General features: G+C 43.1%; 2 protein-coding genes across 6 annotated transcripts in view; one reads left to right on the top strand and one right to left on the bottom strand.

Moving 5' to 3' along the window:
• The window catches only part of Septin10 (septin 10), a 55,640-nt gene extending 40,169 nt beyond the window's left edge, over window positions 1–15,471 (bottom strand). For 3 of the 5 annotated variants that reach the window (XM_052744943.1, XM_052744945.1, XM_052744947.1), the window contains exon 1: window positions 15,113–15,471. In XM_052744943.1, the coding sequence (XP_052600903.1) occupies window positions 15,113–15,142 (30 nt within the window). In that variant the 5' untranslated portion in view covers window positions 15,143–15,471. Of the gene's footprint in view, window positions 1–14,843; window positions 14,969–15,112 lie in introns of those variants that run through there. The other 2 variants (XM_052744944.1, XM_052744946.1) reach the window with 2 other exon arrangements.
• Window positions 15,472–15,662: 191 nt separating this feature from the next.
• Sowahc (sosondowah ankyrin repeat domain family member C) lies at window positions 15,663–20,362 on the top strand. The gene has a single exon (XM_052744942.1). The coding sequence runs from the start codon at window positions 15,778–15,780 to the stop codon at window positions 17,344–17,346; it is 1,569 nt and encodes a 522-aa protein (XP_052600902.1). The 5' UTR covers window positions 15,663–15,777; the 3' UTR covers window positions 17,347–20,362.
• Window positions 20,363–20,633: the final 271 nt, after the last annotated feature.

Below are 20,633 nucleotides of genomic sequence, written 5' to 3'. Positions count from 1 at the left end.
AAGAACACTATTTTTATTTGGAAGACATTATAGGAATACGAAGAAATTAGCTAGCTTGTTTTAAGAAATACACTAATAAAGCAGTGCTCCACCTGGTGAAGAATTACAGGAATGTTCTTCTTCAGGACGCTGCCGGGCACCACTTGAAGTACAGTATTTCTGGGCAGAGTTTTTACAAGTTGTGCCTGTGGGAGCATCCTCTGTCCACCATTCTCCACCCATGAGGAAAGTCCAACATCATTGAATTTTGAATTTCAGATTGCCCACCAAAATTACAGTTGCAGAGCTAAGAATTGTACTAGAGACCTGTTGTCAGTAACAGAGAATGAGGAAGATGTCTTACATTGCACTCAAGGGACACGCTATACTGAAAACAACAGGACATGCATGGCAGGAGCAAGGATCCTGTCATTATTCGTATGATCTCCACAGACTCGTGTATTTAAACACCTGCTTCCCAGTTGGTGTCACTGTTTGGGGAAAGTTACAGAACTTTTAAGAGGTAGAGCCTTGCTGGAGGAAGTACATCGCTGAGGGCGGGCTTTGATGTCTCTACCTGTTCTCTGCAGCCTGTGTGCTGATGGAGGAAGTTGACCAGTTTCCTGCTCCTACTTCTGTGCCTTCCCTACCATTACAGACACTCTCCCTCTGGATGGTGAGGCAAAATTAATCCTCTTCCTCAAGTGGGTTCATCCAGAGTATTTTATCACAAGCACAGAATAGTTGCTAATACACAGTAGTAACTCTTTTTTAAAGCCCCCGTGCCTACCATAGGGTGGTAAGTAGTTGGATGGATACATTCACATGGGCCCAACAAATGAAACTGGGGCACAGGTCCACTGTCACCTATGGTAATCCTGGCTGGGCTCCTGTCCTCACAGCACATGGAGGCCTGGGATGCTATCAGACAATGTAAGCGGGGACTTTTTAAAAAAGGATTGAAAAATAAAAATACTAAATAAATAAATAAATAAATAAAACAGTGCTCAGAATTGGGAACATCCCACTAGAGCATGACAGGGGAAAACAGAAATGTTATGAATGTTCCTGTACCAGTATAGCTGGGAAGGCAGGGATAGTTACATTTAAACAAGCTGTTTAGTCAACCTATTAAAATTTCTGTGTGTGTGTGTGTGTGTGTGTGTGTGTGTGTGTGTGTGTGTGTATGTATGTATGTGTGTGCGCGTGTGTGTATACACAAAAGATCTATTACATGTGCCCTACTGTGCTAATCCAGTAAGTACATTTTCTTACAAGAAAGCTGCGCTCTACATACTCCTGGAGTTCCTAAAGAAGAAATGGGTTTAGAAAGGCTAACAGGTATGATCTGAATAAGGAGGTTACTATCCCAATTTGTAAACCAAATCCAAGCATACTATTTCTAATAGTTGAGAAAGAGAACATGACAAGCTGTGCTGACTCAGTAGCACCACTATCCTAGAGTACAGCACAAGATATAGAATAAAAGTAGCTTTTCTTTAATATTAAGGAGACTACATTATAGTTCAGCTAGTAGAGCACTTACCTAGCATGAACAAGGTCCTGAATTCTATTCCTAGCATCACAAAAAATACTACCATTAATACAAATGTACAACACAACTTCCATGCCTAACGTATAGGAAATACCTCAAAAGGGGGTGGAAAGACTATAAGAGGCAGAGGACCTGGATGTTTGCTTCGAGAGAGTGTCTTCTATACCTGACAGAGAAACTACATCCATGAAATCTCAACAACCTGGTTGCCTAAATAAAACAGGTACAATGACACCAGCAGCTGACATGCCAGTGTGAACAGGAAAACCTCACAAGCCCCTGTACCTCCATGAAGAGCTACAGGCAATCGACTGCCGCTGAAAGTCAATCAGTCTTCTCCAGGGAGGAGCCCCCTGATAGGTTATCTAATCCCAAGTAGTCAACCCTAAACACACACACACACACACACACACACACACACACACACACACTCTCTCTCTCTCTCTCTCTCTCTCTCTCTCTCTCTCTCTCACACACACACACACACACACACACACACACACACAAGCAACACTAAACTGAACTCAGCATGTTGTATTTATATATACATCCATATACAAAAATATACACATACATATATATAATTAAAGAAGAAGAGGTCATAACTTTGAGAGGAAGTGGAGGGGGACATGGAAGAGTTGAAGGGGAGAGGCAGGGAAAGAAATGATATAAATACAGCACATTATGTAAAATCATCAGAAATTAATAATAAAAGGGAGTATTACAAAACCAGTTCTGATGCTTCCACTCCTGATTTCTTAGCATCTCGGGTCTCTTCCTGAGAGGTTGCCAGTCTCCCGTGAATCCCTCTAGGGGAGATGTACAAATCTGAGTACACGTGTGTGCTGGACTCCTTTGTGTATCTAACAATAGCAGCCAATTGTTCTGCACTACGCTGTTTCTTGCTGTTGTTTTGAGTCTCCTCAAAGGATTGTTTCATGTTATATTCATTATCTACCTCACTCTATGGTATAATGTTCTACTCCATACTGTAGTGTATGCTTCTCTTTATTTAGATAATACCCTGTGCTGCTACTACAATGAACTATACTGTAACAAATACCAATGCCTCCACATCTTACAAAGGGAGAGCCTTTTGCTATATCTAAGTAAATTTTACTTAATAACTCAACCACCTACTACACTATTTGTCACCAATTCTAATCACAATTCATTACTGATTAAAAACTGAAAGCCACTTTCTCACTAGCATTTTTTAAAAGCACAAGTGACATTGCTCTATAGTACAGTTCAGAGAATGCCATGTGTGGTACATCACTCACGAAGATACACATGCTCAGGTGTGAGCAGGTAATAAATTTTATCAGGAAGTGGCACTGAGGGCTGAATGTCCTACTGTTTTATCCATATTATCTAATCTAACACAGGGACAAATATTTTCTTTGGCACAAAATGTAATCTAAGAGGACAGTGCAGATTTGTTCAGCCTGGCACTCACGTGTTAGCCCTACTTTGGTACTTCTAATCTCATGCATACCTTTGCAGCCTGAGACCAATAAATAAATCATTCATTTCCCAGCAGCTTACTTTCTCCAGATGCAGAGTTCTGCCTCCCTGTTGGAGGGCAAGGCTCCTGTTGACATGATTTATACTACTGTTGAACCCTCCAGGGCTCAAGTCCAGAGCTTACGGGTAGGACACCATCCTTTTGTTAGCTCTAGTCCTTGGGAATCTCTTCCCCTGACCGTGTTTAAAATCTGCCTCTCTAGTCCACTCCAGCTCCTGACGAGTTTCTTCTCATCAAATAGAGAACAGATGTTTGAATAAACTCCTTCCCCATGATCCACTGATTATGTAATAGGCTAATATCAGGGAAGCCAGGTTTCCCTAACTCACAGCATGACAAAGTCATTTCCAGAACATTTACAGGTAATGCATAAACTATAAAGGAACTGGGGAAATTCAGATGCATTTTGTTAATGTTGGCATGTGAAAAGGCAAAAGTTGTTTTAGAAACTCAATGGGATATGAAAATATTGATTTTCTTTGGGTCCCTTACAATTCAGACTATAACTTGGAGCAAAATATCATAGAAGTATGATGTAGTGAAAATGAAGAATGAGTCATAGAAACTGCATGTACAGACATGATGGATTAATAAGGAAAGACACAATAAAACTGTATTTCGTTGTTGTGGGAACTAAATCAGATTTATTTGGGTCCTGTTCCAAAAACTAGTCATTGAGAAGTTGCTGGTTTTATCAAGTCCAGGGAAAGAAAACGAAAGAGAAGCCAGAGAAGGGTAAGGAAGAACAACTACTTATTCATAGAAACATCTTAAAACGGACCTTATTGGGGCAGGGAGGGGAGGGGACACCAAGGAAATAGAAGAAAGTCTACCAATAATACACTTTTCATTTATTCCCCAAAAGAACTAAGTTTAAGTAAAATGCCATGTATTTTAAAGAAAGTGTGACAGACACCAGGCATTGTGGACCAAAGCTAAGTCAGTTAATATCCTTGTAATTTAAATTTTAGTACAGTTGGGACATATGCATGTAATAGAATGAACTCTGGAGTGTCGGAGAAAGTGCTGTGGAAGAAAAAGCTCCCCAGCCAGCAAATAAAGCAAAGAGGGTGGAAGAATTGGCAAAGCCAAGTCTGTGAACATAAATGGTCTGGCTACAAGGCTGCAAAGAACTATCACTTAGGCCTAAGGAATCCCCCATGCAAGGCAAGGAGGACAGAGAGGAGGTGAAGCCAGAGAGGAGGCTGTGGGGCCATCTGTGTTACCATCAGAGATTCCCAAGTGCTTCCAAGAGTCTTAAACTAAGGTCACTTCGTAGATGCTATAAGCAGGAAAGAAATCAGGATATGAATCTGCGTAGGTGTTTGGAAACAATGGCCTCTCTTTATGGGGAGGTAGGGAAGGAACATATCCCAAGAGCCTTGGTAGGTGAATAAAACTACAGTCCAGTAATGTAGAATCATACAGACCTTTTCTATCTTTTTTTGTTTGTTTGTTTGTTTTTCGAGACAGGGTTTCTCTGTATAGCTTTGGAGCCTGTCCTCGAATTCACTTTGTAGACCAGGCTGACCTCAAACTCACAGAGATCCGCCTGCCTCTGGCTCCCAAGTGCTGGAATTAAAGGCGTGTGCTACCACCGCCCAGCTTACACCTTTTCTATCTTAATTAATCATGTATTATGACTATAACTTTTGTAGTTTGAATAAAAGTATCACATTTCATTTTCTTTTCTCACAATTTCATAGAAAAAAGATTTTTTCTTCCCATATATATCTTTACAATCCTAGCATATAATTTTATGGTCTCCCCTTATAGTGTAGAACAGTCTATTTTTTCACTTAAAGGAAACACTTTATAGCCTCTCCTTGGCATATCCAAAATGTACATGTCACTATGTTTTATTTTATTTTTATGTGTAGTAGTGTGTTTTCTGCAAGCATATCTGTGCACCATGTGTCTGCCTGGTACCCACTGAGGTTAGAAGAGGACACTGGATACACTGGAAGTGGAGTTACAGGTGGTTGTGAGCCACGTGGGTGCTCAGAAAGGAACCTAGGTCCTCTGAAAGAGGCACCACTGATATTAACCACTGACATCTCTCAGGGATCAGCACTGTGACTTTTGCACTTTGGATTAGTAAGTAACTAAGAGTTACTTGACTACAACCATCAATACTTTGACAGTCAATGTAATAACACAAAGCTCTACTAAGTATCTAATGAGCAATGTGGTAGCATTGGGTAATACTTCACTGAAGAGTCACAAACCATCTAACAAAAACCCAATACCAAGCATATGAAGCATTCTTTGAATTATTGGTCAGAGTTGTCTAAGAGACTCCCAGACATTACAGGTTATTTTATATTGTCCTTGGTTGCTCCCCAAAGGTGGAAGGTAAGTCCCTATTGCTGAAGACATCATGCACTTCTAACACAGGCCCAGGACACCTGAGCTAGATCTGATATGAAAGCCTCCTCCTTGAGAACTAACTTTCATAGTACCAGGAGGTACAATGCAAGTTTCCAAAAGAGAAAAGCAACCAACAGTCCTACCCAATTGTGATGCTATAAACCACGACTATGCCCAGCATGAAAAGATAACCCTAAGGGTACAGTAGTGGCATGCACACATACCTTGGCAGTAATCAACGGCTCTCTAATTGGATTTAAGACCCGCTCAACAAGAAGAAAATCATTCCTGGTACTGGAAATCTAGCCATCTACCCAGGACTAGTGAGGTCATGGATCTTGGTGGATCTTAGAGAACTACAATCACCACTTTACTAAATCAACATAAACCCTAACAACACTCTAAATATGTGTCCTTATACACACAGATAAGGGGAATCCTCACCCCTCATCAAGAAAACTTCTCTTTGCAACAGATGAAGACTAGGACAGAAAATCACAACCAATCAAAATGCAGAGTTGTGGAGCCCAGTCCCAAATGATAAATCTACCAGAAAACTCCTACACTTAAAGCTCAGGGATCATTGTGGGAAAGGGGGCAGAAAGACTGAGACAGAGGAACAGGGAGTTGACTTTGAGATTGTGTCTCCTAGAAATTTACACACGTCAAGTCTCACCAACATGACTGCTTAAGCATGAGCTGAACAAGGATGACACCGATAAACATGCCAACATGCAGGGGAATCTTACCATGAGGCCTCAACCTTACACAAAGAGCTACAAACTACAGGCAACTGAGGAACACTGAGAGGACAAATGGTACCCCCAGGGAAGAGCACACCAACTGGTTACCTACTACCAACCGGTCAGCCCTGAAAACACATACATACAAGTAACACTATACAGCTGAGTAGGGAATATATTTTTATGTGTATTTTATGTATATAAAATGTATATTCATATACATATACACACATATAACAACAATTAAAGAAAAAAGAATCCAATATATGTATATATACACATACACACACATATAACAACAATTAAAGAAAAAAAGAATCCATGAATTTGAAAGAGAGCAAGGTGGGTGGGTATATGCGAGGGTTTGGAAGGGGAAAAAAAGAAAGGAGGGGCCGGGTGGCGGTGGCGCACGCCTTTAATCCCAGCACTAGGAGGCAGAGCCAGGCGGATCTCTGGGAGTTCAAGGTCAGCAACAGGTACCAAAACTACACAGAGAAGCCCTGTCTAGAAAAAAAAAAGAAGGGAGAAATGATGTGATTATAATCTCAAAAAAAAAAAAAAAAAAGAAAGAATAGCTTTGAAAGGATTCTTGCATAAGAGAAACACAAATTCACTTTTGTTTTAAAAGGTTTAGTCTGGAAACAGTTCAAAACACAGCAAGCAGAAACAATCCTTGATCAGCTTTAAATACATATACATATGGGCAATACTAATTGGACTCCACAGGTTTTGTGTGTGTGTATATATATACAATAATTATAAAGATCATTAATTTGAAAAGAGGTTGTTGGGGGATGACACTATAGATTTGGAACAGGAACATGGCGTGGTAAACATGATATACAGTACATTCATATATGACATTCTCAACCAATTATATTTTTAAAAAAGAGAAAAGAGAACATCATATAGGATCTATAGAAAATCCCAACTGAAATAATGATCAATAGAAAGAAAACCACATGCAAGAAACGGGGGAATCACAGCACTGAGCCATGGGGAACTCTGGTACTTAAATACTGAAGAATTCAGAAACAACTCCAGGAGTCAGAGACAGCGGAAGAGATGAAAGGGGCGTGGCCAAGCGTGAGAGTGCCACTCCTACTCATTTACATACCCTGCTTTCCTGCAGCAGTGACAGTTGCATGGCTCCTGACAGACTGCATGGCTCACAAACCTGACAACAGTTACTATTTGACCCTTTAACAGAAAGAACTGCCAAATCTTGATCTGAAAGAAAAAGAGGGTAAGGGAACTAGCCAAGTGTTGTACTGGTTAGTTTTTGTCAACATAAACTAGATAGTCACTAAGGAAGAGGGAACCTCCACTGAAGAACTGCCTCCATCAGACGGGCCTGTGGGCATGCACATCTGGGAGTCACTTTCTTAATGATTAATTAATGATTGATAAAGGAGGGTCTAGCCCCACTGTGGGTGGTGCCACTCGTGAGCAGGTGGTCCTGAGTTATGTAAGAAAGCCTGCTGAGCAAGACGTGGGAACTAAGACAGTAAGCGTACTTGATGTCTCCACTTCAGTTTCTGCCTCCAGGTTCTTGTCTTGACCTGCCTTTGCTTCCCTTGATGAAGGACTGGAAAGTTAAATGAAATCACCCCTTCCCTCCTCAAGTTGCTTTAGGTCAATGTTCTATCACAGCGTCAGAGACACTAACTAGGACAAATGCAATACAATTTTAGGTCACAGAGTAGTTCCTGATGGTTAGGAGTTGCTAAAGTTTGAATCTGCAGTGTCCCCCAAAGGCCTAAGAATTAGATGCTCGTCCCTTCAGTAGTGTGATAACCAAAGGAGGGAACATGAGGTGGAGCTCACTGCAGTGCCAAGATCCCTTCAAGTGTGCCCTCAAAGAAGCCTGTGGGACACTGGTCTGTTTCTCTTTTGCTTCCTGGCTCTCATAAGATGGCTCTCTCTTTGGTTCACTATTCAATCCCTATCGATATGTGTGTCTCTGCGACATGCCCAATGTACTGAGTGAGGTAAATTGGTCATGGACTAAAACCTCCAAAACTGTGAGTCAAAATATACTTTTTCTTGTCACAGGTAATTCCATGTAACAGAAAGGTGATGGATTGCTTACTTTTCTCCTTGCTGTAATAAAATACCTAGCAAAGGCAGCTCAAGGGCAGGTTTATTTAGGCTCACAGTTTCAGTGTCAGTCTGACAGGAAAGTCCTGGTGCCAGGATGTCTAAGGCAGCTGGTCACACTGTTTTGTGCAGTCATGAAGCAGAAAGAGATGAACGCTGGCACTTAGTTTGCTTTCTCCTTTATACTGAGTATGGGCCCCTAGCCCATGGGATGGTGTCCTAAACATTCAGGATGTATTCTTTGTTCAGTTAAATCTTTCTGCAAACACCCTCATAAACATGTGATGATTATAATTCCATCATGTGATAATAAAAATTAGTTATCATAGGTGACCAAAAATAATTTAAGGTCAAAAAGTTTGAGTGAGTCTGTTGGTGTGATTTTCCTCCATCTGGTACAACAGTGGATCCTAGAGGCAGTTTGGTGTTCTTAAATGTGGAATTTTGCCAGGAAAGAATTATGAAGCAGGAGAAGGAGCCCAGATGTGCAAGGAAATGGTTATAAATGGCTATAATAATGAGTGGGATGGAAGGGAAATAGAAAGCAAGTAGAAATAATAGAGTAGATCAACGAAGTGAGGGATGTGGGGTAGTTGAGGAAGTAAACAAGCAAGGTAGGACAAGCAGTCAAAACCAAGTACCTGAAACTGAGGTCATTAGTTCTGGGCAACGACCAAGTCAAGGCACCATCTGTTAGCAAGAGTGGCTACAGGAGCACAAAAACTGAAAGAATACTGAGGGAAAGGAGGTCAAATACTGTACAGACAAAGTCTGAAAGGATAGTCTAAACAGACACTGTACCACCCAGAATTGTAAAGGCCTACTGTTAAAAAGTTCTAGGGAGCAAACTCACGAAGCACTGAGGGAGGCAGGGTTGCAGGCATGACTACAAACAAGAGAGCTTAGTATCCAGCACAACAGCTTGAGTGAGTGCGAACTCTAAAGGGGAAAAATACAGCAAAGAGGAGTACAGTGGGTAACTCCTCACATTCATGTTCTGGAGCCTAATAAAGGCAGGAAGCTTTGAAACACAGCTCCCCTACATATCCTCTGGGAAATTTTCAAACAACAACAAAAGTTCAGTCAGCAGAGGTGGTAGAAATGGGACTGGAGTTGACAAAAAGTAAGTAGAGGCCCAGGTACACAAGGACCCACACAATGCATGCAGCAAAGATAGAAAATGGGCAGGTCCTGACCCAGAGTAGGACACCCAGGTATGTAGGATCAGCAAAAATACAGTGGCAGAGGTTTCAGAAGAAAGGAGAAGGCTGTAGCTGCCTCGGGGAAGGGCATCCAGGTACGGGAGGGCCCACAATGCATATAAGAAGTAGGAAGCAGGCAGGATGTGCCCAGAGTAGGGTACCCCAGCATTCAGGGACTCAGAACATGCAGAGAAGGTGGTGGAAATGAGGAGCAAGTTAGAGCTGACCTAGAGTAGGGCACCCAGACATGGAAAGCCACAGCATGGAGCAACAGAAGCAGAGCACAGCCAAAGGTATGCTAACACTGGATAGTGACTGTTACTGCTGACTCAGGGGAAAACCAGGGACAGCGCCCAGGGCTCTGAGTGCCAATCCCACAGCAGAAGAAAAAAAGTGGGTAATCTGAACTACAAAAGGGGAAATCAAAAAAAGAAGGAAGAAAGGAGGGAGGGAGGGAGGGAGAGGGGAGGGAAGGAAGGAGGGAGGGAGGGAAGGAAGGAAAGAAGGAAGGAAGGAAGGAAGGAAGGAAGGAAGGAAGGAAGGAAGGAAGGAAGGAAGGAAAGAAGGAAATGTTCAAAAACTCAGGCATGAATGCATCCCAAGAAAATAAAAACAATGAGGAAATGAATTCAAGACATGAAAACAGACTCAATAAAGAGAAAACTGACGAGGAAAAGCCAAACTGAAATGATGCTGAAAAGAAAAATTAAAAAAAAAATGCAATAAGCCAAATGAAAAGTCCAGTGGCGAACTTCATCAGCAGTGTGGATAATGCGGATAAAGAGTATCAGAGCTTGAAGACAATGGAAAGGAACTGGATCATTCAGCAAAAGTCAACAGGGTTCAAAGGAACTTTGGGCTACCATGAAAAGACCAGATCTATGAATTCTGGAGATAGAAGAATTCCCAAATAAAGCATTTACAAGATAATTTCCCATTCTAGAGACAGTAGTACTCATCCAGATATATAAGAGGTCTAACAGAACACCAAATGGAAAAGACCAGAAAAGAAACTCTCCACGCATATTACAGTTAAAACTGTAAAAACAGAATAGAGAGTGCTTTTCTTAGTTAACTTCAGCTGTCGACCAGTGTCATCTGTGGGAGTCCCAAGTCTGTGACTGATGATTAAATATTGTCTTGAGAGGGACATTCATGGATCTTCCTAGGAAGGGGAAAGAGATACGATCTCCTGGGTAAACTGGGAGGGGTGGGATGAGAACATGAGGGAACTGGATGGTTGACTTGGGGGAGGGACAGAGAGAGAGCAAGGAAAGAGCTATCTTGATAGAGGGTGCAATTATGCAATTAGGGAGAAAACTGGTGCCAGGGAAATTCCCCAAGAATCCACAAGGATGACCCCAGCTAAGATTCCAAGCATGAGTGGAGAGGGTGCCTGAACTGGCCATCTCCTGGAATTAGATTGCTGACTACCCTGTCATTCATGATAGAACCTTCATCCAGTAACTGATGGAAGCAGATGCAGAGATTCACAGCCAAGCACTGGGCTAAGCTTCTCCAGTTCAGATGAACAGAGGGAAAAGGGATTATATGAACAAGGGGGGTCAAGAGCATGAGGAGGGAACCCACAGAGACAGCTGACCCAAGCTAGTGGGAGCTCATGGACTCTGGACTGACAGCATGGGACCGAACTAGGCCCTCTGAATGAGGGCATCAGTTGTGTGACTTGGGCAGTTTGTGGGGCCCCTGGCAGTGGGACCAGGATTTATCTCTAGTGCATGAACTGGCTTTTTGGAGCCCATTCCCTATACAGGGATACCTTGCTCAACCTCGATGTAGGAGGGAGGGGCTTGGTCCTGCCTCAACTTGATATGCCAGACTTTGTTGACTCTCCATTGGAGGCCTTATCCTCTCTGAGGAGTGGATGGGGGTGGGAGTAAGAGGGGAAGAAGATGTGGGGAGATAATAGGAGAGGGGAGAGAACTGTGGTTGATATGTAAAATGAAAAAAAAAATTTAGTTAAAAAAAATTGTCTTGATTGATGATTAATGTGGGAGGCCCAGCCCACTGTGGGTAGTACCATCCCCTAGCTAGGTGATTCTGGGCTGTATAAGAAAACTAGCTGAGCATGAGCCAATGAGCAAATCTAAATGTGAGCCAGCAAACAGTGTTCCTACAGGTTCCCACCCTGACTTGCCCTAATGATGCACTGTGACTTGCAAGTGTAAGCCAACTAAATCCATTCCTCCCCCAAGTTTCTTTTGGTCAGCATGTTTAATTACAGTAACCAAGTAAACCAAGCATAAAGTGGATGATTTGATACAAAAATTTTAAGTGGCTTAGATTTATATTCTGAGTTCTGAAAGACAAAAAAACTGTCAATCCATACTTTTATACTCAGCAAAACTACCTATCCTAATTGAAGAAAAGATTAAAAATTTACAGGATTGGGGGCTGGAGAGATGGCTCAGAGGTTAAGAGGCTGCTCTTCCAAAGGTCATGAGTTCAATTCCTAGCAACCACATCTTGGCTCACAACCATCTGTAATGAGATCTGGTGCTCTCTTCTGGCATGCAGGCATACATGCAGATAGAACACCATATACAAAATAAATAAATTTTAAAAATTTTATAGGATTAAAACAAACTAATGGAATTTATGACCAATCAGTCAAATAAAAGGATAATGGGAAGAATACTGCAGAGAACATACCCAAAAGGTCATGGGGAAAAATAAAATACCACACCAACAAATCAAAAGAGATTTAGAAAAACAGTAAAAAAAAATAAACAAAATGATAGGAACCAATACACACCTTTCAATAGTAACTATAAATATTAGTGGTCTCATTCCCCAACAAAAGACATAGACTAGCAAACTGTATTTTAGAAAACAAGATCCATCTTTTTGTTTTCTCTCACTGGATTTTTTACACATCTCAGAATCTCCCGCCAGGGATGGCACTGCCAACAGTGGGTTGGGTCTTCTCACATCATCTAACAATGAAGACAATCCTCACAGACATGGCCACAGACCAATCTGATCTAGGCAATCTACCCATTGAGAGTGCACAGATGACTCTGAACTACATCAAGTTGACAGCTTAAACTAAATAAGCCAGCTACGAGGAATGTTTCTCATCTATATATTCAGAACTACCTTAGTAACAATCTCCCTCAATAAGACATCTATTTGAATTTTCAAAAATATTCAAGTAATTCTTGCTAATATACATGCAATCAAACAAAAATATCACTGCATGTGTTCATTTATCTATGAAAAAACAAATATAGGGAACTCACAAAATATCTAAGTATCGATGAATAGATTCTACACTTATTTCACAATGCATCACCACTTTCTATATATAACTAACTAGAAGAAGGATTTCTCAGAGTCTCCATAAATATGGCCAACACAAAGGGCAAAATAAACTGGGAATCCTAGTTCTTGTTTTTTGTTTTGTTTTGCTTTTTTTGTTTTGTTTTTCAAGCCAGGGTTTCTCTGTGTAACAGTTCTGGCTGCCCTGGAACTCAATTTGTAGACCAGGCTGGCCTCAAACTCACTGAGATCTTCCTACCTCTTTCTCCCAAGTGCTGGGATTAAAGACGTGCACCACCACGGCCCAGCTTTTGTTTCTTGAGATGTCTCTCTACCTAATCCAAGCCAGTCTTGAAGTCAGTATGTAGCCTAGGCTGACCTTGAATTTATGATCCTCCTGCCTCATCCTCCACACCCCATATCCCCAATTAAACCTCAAGTGTTTATAGGTATGTATCACTGTAAACTTAATCTGGGTTCTTTATTATCATTAGCATATATCATTTGTATAAAATAATGGTTTTCAATATGACATTTTCAAAATTGTACACAATATTCGTTGATGCTATTCACTAGTCCCCTTTTCAGCCTCCCTTGACCCTCTATTGCATCCTACTGGTCCCTCTGCCCTCCAAAATAGAAAAATATGGAAGAGTCTTCAAATCTGCATTTCAGTTTCAGTCTACGTTCTGCTGAAGCAAAAACCTGGCCTGATAACTGAGAGGAGAAAGTACAGAAGTCAGAGGAGATACCTTCAGTTCTCCTACCTCACCTCTGGTGAGCCTTACGACACTGGAGGGGCTGGAGAGCCCACCATACTTACACTTCCCAGATTCATTCAACTAAATTAAAAACTAACGTAAAAAACAGCTGGTAAAACTGTGACTGTTGCTCCCCAGGAGAACATGCATCCTCGCAGCAGAATTTCACCTACAAATGCTATTGCTATTAACTGCAAATAATAATTCCAATGTTTTCGGCTTTCTATAAAAGTACATGAGCCATAATATAAACCTCTTCCTACATGAAGAATAAACAAGATTTAGACTATGGTAAAGCTCCATTTGTGTGTAGATATCAAATAATTCACCCACAGTAGAATCATGGCAAATATAGTGATAGATGAGAATGCAGTTAGTGTGTCCAATGTATAATGCTTCCAGAAAAAAAGACCTTGTGTTAGTGAGCAGACATCTAACAAGACATCAAGGTTTCATCATGCTGAAGAATTAGATGGCACTGGTAAATCACTAGAGGGTGATGCTTTTCATGAGAGGGTGCTTTTACTGGACGGCCATTAAGGTTTCCATAGCTAAAGAATATGATGATTTTTCACATAAATGGTCATGGTTCAACTTCACATGGAAATTATAGCATTTATCTATTTTGTATTATTTTTATTTTAGGCTACTGAAGTAAGTTCTACAACTAAAATGAAGCATAGAAAGATAACAGCCACTAGTTTTAGGTAAGTAGAAGTTATTTGGAAAATGTTTATTGGAGTAATATTGCTTGTGATTAAGAATATTGCAAAAATACCACCAATGGCAAAATATTTAATAGTTAATTAAAATGATTATTTTCATTAATATTGGATGAGGGCAAAATTAGAGTTTTCTTAAAGCAGCAACAAAAAATTATCTACTGGATGCAGCTGTTAGGGAAGTAGAAATAGAGAGACCATTCTACCCCATGCAGCATCTGGAAGACTCCATGAACAGTCCCTAAAACGACGGGAACAAAGGCAAGATTACAAGAGATTGGTATTATCAAAACAGTATGACCATCCGGAAAACTACGACATACTATGCAATATCAAGTAAGATAAGTTATGCAAAAGTTATCTGAAACGCACAAAATATAGGATCGGTCATGTGTTCTTTTAATTACAAGGAGAGGGAAAAGCAAAACAGAACCGCCAAACAAATACGGTAAAACCGCCAAGTTTTGGAAAAGCTAGGGAAGCCGGCTTCCCGGTTAGCAGCCACGTACGTGTACACCACCGCACAAAACCAGGCGGATTACAAGGCCTGCTCAAAAAAAAAAAAAAAAAGAAAGAAAAACCGTTACAAAGTGATAAACACCTGGATTTAATTTACACCCCTCGCTTCGGCCAGGACCAGGAAGCCTGGCCAGTCTAGGTTCCCCCAACATCCAGTCGCTCGGCAGAGCTCCTCAGCCCTCGCCCTGGGGACAGCAAGGAGCCCAACTCTCCACGCCACGCGGGAGTCCCGAAACCGCACGGTCACAATCCCGCTGGCCCCAGAGGCGACCGGGCGGGGCGGGGCGGGGCGGGGCGGGGGACTCCGAGAGTTCCGCCGGGACCGGGGAACACGCAAGGGCGCGGGCTCACCAGCTGCCGCACCTCGTCCAAACAGGCCATAGCCCTGGGGAGACGTCGCGGAACGGTGGTCTCAGGCCGGACCCAAACGCACGTCCCCGGCGGCTTCGGAGAGAGACCCGCGGGGCGTGACAAGCGGGGCACGGGGCGTGCCGGGCGAGCCGCAGCCGTTAATGGGCGGGGCGGCCTCTGCCGAGGGCCCGGGGCGGGGCCAAGGCCGGTGGCTGCGGGAACGTGCCAGGGAACGGGCCCGGGCGTTTCCCGCGCTCCGGGCGAGCCTCTCCCGGCTGTGCTCCCCGGGACGTTTTTAGACGAGAAGCCAGTGAGCAGGGAAGTGGGAGGGGACCAAGAAGCAGGGGACGTGAAGAAAACGGTTAGGCACCGCGACGCCCCGCTCAGGCGGAAGCAGTGATTGCTGGCCCCCGGCGCGGAGCCCGGAAGTGGGCGTGGCCTCGGGCCGCAGACTGGCGCAGAGATTGAGGCCCGAACGGAAGTGGGCGTGGTGGGGAGGCGTGTCGACAGGGGGGCCCTGCCCCAGTGAGGCGGTGTCTGCGCTCGCGGGAGGCAGAGTCTGTGAAACTGGCCTCGCGTGCAGCCTGTCGCTCTCCAGGTTCCCCGGGCGCGCGGCTATGGTGTCGGGCTGAGCCGTCCCCGGGGCGGAGGAGCTGAGCTGCGGAATGGAGGGGCCGCTGGAGCCGAGCTCCGAGACGATCCTGCGCTTTCTCGCCGAGCGCGGGGGCCGGGCCCGGCACTCGGAATTGGTGCAACACTTCAGGGACGCCCTGGGCGGCCAGCGCGAGCAGCGCGCCCGCGCCCGCGAACACTTCAAGGAACTGGTCAACGCGGTGGCCACCGTGCGCACCGACCCCGCGGATGGTACCAAGTATGTGCATCTCAAGAAGAGGTTCTGGACAGGGGGATCCCCTCCGCTGGAGGCCTCGATCCCCCTGGACCTACCGCGTATCGAGGTGACTGAGGAGCCTCCAGTCCCGGACCTTCCAGCCGAGCCCTGCGAGGGCAGCCAGCTCCAGGAGGGGGCAGATCCACAGTTGTCTCTCGGGCTGAGTGGCGAAGCGAGCGACCCGGAGCCTCCGATCCCTGCTCAAAGTGGGGCCCAGGGTAAGAACTCGCCACAGGAGGGCCAGGCGGAGGCCTGGGCTTCAGTCCCCGGGCCCAGCGAGAACCTGAAACTCCCATCACACGGCGGTGAGGAGGTTGAAGGGGGCAGTTCCCCCGGTGGGCCGAATACGCCGAGGTCGGCTCGTCAGAACTTTCGGGACCTGGTGATGGGCAGCTCCCCTCAACTCAAGAGGAGCGCGTGCCCGGGGGACGGTAGCTCTGGGAGCATCTCCGGAGGGGGTCGCGGCCGAGGAGGGGGCGACTCCGATAGCGCATCATTGGCTTCGTCATCCGCAGAAGAGGAGAGCAGCGGTGGGGGCGCGGTTACTCTGGATCCCCTGGAGCACGCCTGGATGCTCTCGGCTTCGGAGGGCAAGTGGGACAGCCTAGAAGGGCTGCTCACTTGTGAGCCCGGCCTGCTATCGAAGCGAGACTTCATCACCGGCTTCACCTGTCTCCACTGGGCCGCCAAGCACGGCAGGCAGGAGGTCCTGGCTATGTTGGTCAACTTTGCCAGCAAACACCAGCTGCCAGTGAACATCAACGCCAGGTCGAGCGGAGGCTACACTGCCCTCCATTTGGCGGCCATGCATGGGCATGTAGAGGTGGTGAAATTATTAGTGGGGGCCTACGACGCAGATGTGGACATCAGGGACTACAGCGGGAGAAAGGCCTCTCAGTACCTGAGTGAGAGCATCGCAGAGGAGATCAAGAACCTGGTGGGAGCCATGGACGAAGATGATGGGGACAGTACCACCGGCCGCGGGAGTGGGCGCTGGAGACTTTCGAAGGTGCTCCCGTCGCACCTCATCACTTACAAACTCTCGCAGGGCGTGGAAGATGGAACTGAACATCACCATCACCACCACCACCACCACCACGTCGCCGAAGGATGGCCCGCAAGCAAAGCAAAAGATTCAGGTCGCAAAGCCTTGGGCAGCTCCAGTGGACGGATAAAACCACGACTCAACAAAATCCGATTCCGAACCCAGATCATTCACACCACACCCTCATTCAAGGATACGGAACAGCCCCTGGAGGAAGGGGAAGAGGAGGAAGAGGAAAGGTCTCTTAAAGGCTACTCATCTTCCTTCAAACTGAGACCGAAGTCCAATGTATTTGGGTAAAAAAATAATCCGTGCTAGAAATGCTAAGGTTTAGCTGTCTTCAAGGTAGAATAATACTGGCTGTGGATAAGAAAGTGGAACCAGAAAAGACAGGATAAAATTACGAATTTTAACTTGTGAGCTTGGGGTGGATCCGTAGTAATCCTTTCAGGATAGCCATTCTGGGGCAGGAGAATGTCTTAAATGATTCATAATCCATTGATTTGTGCCTCTTCCCCCACCCCACCCTTGTAACCTGGAACGTGTGAGAACTGGAATGGATTGATGACTAAGAGCTGCTTTGCTTTAACCATTACTAGATACCATGCACAGTAAGGACTGTCACACTTTCACGTCTGTTTTTCCAAGTCACTCTTAGGACATCAGAAAATGCAAACTCTATGCTAATGGAAACTGAGCCTAGTCATGTTTGTCAGTGAACCAAACTACAGGCTGCCCTGATTTCTGACTGTTCAGTTCGCACTTGCTCCTTAAGGTGCTAACGAAGGTCCAGGTCAGAGTTGAAATGTGAAACTGCAAATGAGAATTAACGTGAGTCGAGCTGGGAACCCTGTTGGTATCTTACTTATATTGTAAGCAGCAGTTCCCATTTTTCAAAAGGAATTTCAGTTTTAATCACTGAACTAAAGAAATAAGCAGCATTTGCTTTTGAGTTATTGTAATATGGTTTGTGCCCATATAACACTATTCAGTATACGGTACATGATTAATCACAAATTTTTATTTAAATAGAACACTTAGCAGCCTATGGTACTTTTTTTAATGTGTGTCTTGATGAGCACTAACTTGTTTTGCTACTCTGAAATTCTCACCTTTCTGGGGTTTGTACTCTGGTGATTCTTTTTGATGAAATTTACGGTACTTAGACTGATTTACATATTACTTAACAAATCTTTTCTTGTTTAGAAAATAGCAGAAATCAGTATAAGTATTAATAAGCCTATGCTTCTGTGAAGTAGTTATTAAATCAACTTAATATGGTTCTCATAGAAGAGATATTTAATTTTATTAATACATTCACAGTCTATGCTTCATAGCAACATTTTACAAATGTTCAAAATCTTTCACTTTTCTTACATTTCTTCATATCTACTCAAAGAGCTGTCTGTGGTGTAGTTACTGAAAAGCTAGATAGTTTGCCCATTTAAAAATGGGCAGATTTATTATACCTTATAAAAGGAAAAAGAAACGGAACCATTTGTGTATTTCAATGCTGCTAGCCATTGCATTTCCTTATATATAAATGGAAAAATACTGTTCCTTAAAATTAAAGACTTTTATAACTGTGATCCTTAATTACATTCCATTCATTTGTATTTGAGTAAATGGCTTTATAATCACTTTAAAATTTAACTCACAAACGTATTAAGTCTTGTAACAGGATTAGAAACTTCTGTAGGAGACTGATTTGACCAAATCCTCTCTTCGTCTTTCTGGTCTGATTGCTGAAACCTAAGTTGTTAGAGCCCTACAAGATAGAGGTGGGAGTGAACAGCCCAGCCCAAGAGTGAGGAGACTGCATGGTTGTACAGAGCTGCAACATTTTGTTAACTTTCCCAAGTCATAGACATTTCCAACAGATTTGTCACATCTCTCTCAAGATAGCAGGTAAAATTGTTTAAATATACTCATATGAAATACATTAGTTGTGGCTAAGGAGATGACTCAGTGGGTATGAGCACTTGTTCTGTAAGCATGAGGACCTGTGTTTGAATCCCCAGCACCCATACAAAAGGCTAAGCCTTTATATGAGGATGCCTGTAACCCAGCACTGGGAGGTGAGACAGGCAGATTCCCAGAGCCCAGGGGCCGGCCAGCCTGCTTCAAACAGTGACTTCCAGTTCAGGGAGAGACTGTCTCAAGGCTATAAGGAAGACATAGAGGAAATCACCTGACATTCAACTCAGGCCTCAGAATAAGCACACACGGGTGCTCCCAAACATTCTCGTGCCTACACTACACACACACACATAAGTTGTTATCCTCTTATGTGCCTTTATCTTTGTTTTAGGATTTAAGAAGTAGATTGTGTACATTGATAAGCACTTTTTCTGTATATAAGTGAAAAGCCAATGTAAAAAGCAATCATGTGTTCCATGTATAGACATTAACTATATCTAGTGCAGAATAAACTTACAATTCCCATCAAGGACTTTTAAATTCCATTTAAGATAAGGCAACTATACAAGTAGATGTTTCAGAACCACATAAAGGTTCTAGTAAACAGTCATTTTTTAATCCCTTCACATGTATGTTAGTAATTAATTGAATAAAATCTATAATTTTCTAGATTTTTAGATACCAAGTTAATACATCATTTAACTTTCTCTTTACACTAAAGGTTTAAAACTCTGATAAAACATTTAAATTGAGTCATTCCTGGGCTGACCAGACAGCTAGGCAGATAAAAGTGATTGTCTTACAAGCCTGAAGAACTGAGTTTGACCCTAGAACCCACGGTGGAAGGAGAGCTAACTCCTGAAAGCTGTCCTGTGACCTCCACATGTGTGCCACGGCATACGCATTCCTGTACTCACATGCGTATACACACAAATGCAAAATTAATAAATTCAATTTTAAAAAACCAAAAAGAGGGAACTCCTAGCATTCCTTGTCATAATGCACTTTGTACAGTAAGTATAACATTTCAAGCTACTTAACTCCATTCCTCTTACTTTTCAATTTCCAAATCAAGAGTAGAAAAAATGATTTGTATAATTTGATAATCATGAAGTCGTATCTCCCAGTAGTGGCAATATATCAAATACAGGCATCTATTAACAAGAGACTGTATAGTTTAAATGCGAGTTTGTTCACGTGTCCTTCAGGTACGCTTGTAACTGAATGTCAGTTGGCTTTTATGGTATGTAAAATGCAGTAAACTGTGGTACTAGTTTATTCACACCTGAAATATTGGAATATGATGTTTGTCTTTTGCTTTTTAAGTAAGTCAAAGTTTGTGAATTTAAGAATCGGTAAATTTTGTCAAAATAAAATGTTCATGGTAGAAATCAAATTGTCTAAGTTTCTTTAGCTACTTTACATGAGTATTGTTTTATGGTTTGCAAAATACTTTTCAAAGTTTCAATTTTTTCTTTTAATTCTTTTCCTACTCGCAGAGGATATGGGTTGCAGTGTCCTTAATTATAAGTGGAAAATGAAGGTACAGGGCCTCGAGTGTCTTCCTTGCTGAAACTTTGTCTTTCCTGTACATGAAATTGTCATTTTTTTTTTTTTGAGAAACTGCTATAGTTTGGCAGCAGTGATGAATGAGTCTCTTTGAACAA

Source organism: Peromyscus californicus, unplaced genomic scaffold (assembly GCF_007827085.1).
Source record: "Peromyscus californicus insignis strain IS unplaced genomic scaffold, ASM782708v3 Scaffold_19__1_contigs__length_69161282, whole genome shotgun sequence".
In the NCBI taxonomy this organism is placed as follows: domain Eukaryota; kingdom Metazoa; phylum Chordata; class Mammalia; order Rodentia; family Cricetidae; genus Peromyscus; species Peromyscus californicus.
This window is presented reverse-complemented; position numbering and strand designations above follow the sequence as displayed.

Excerpts from the sequence above, each read along its gene's own strand:
- Sowahc (XM_052744942.1), top strand. The coding sequence starts at position 15,778 with ATGGAGGGGCCGCTGGAGCCGAGCTCCGAGACGATCCTGCGCTTTCTC.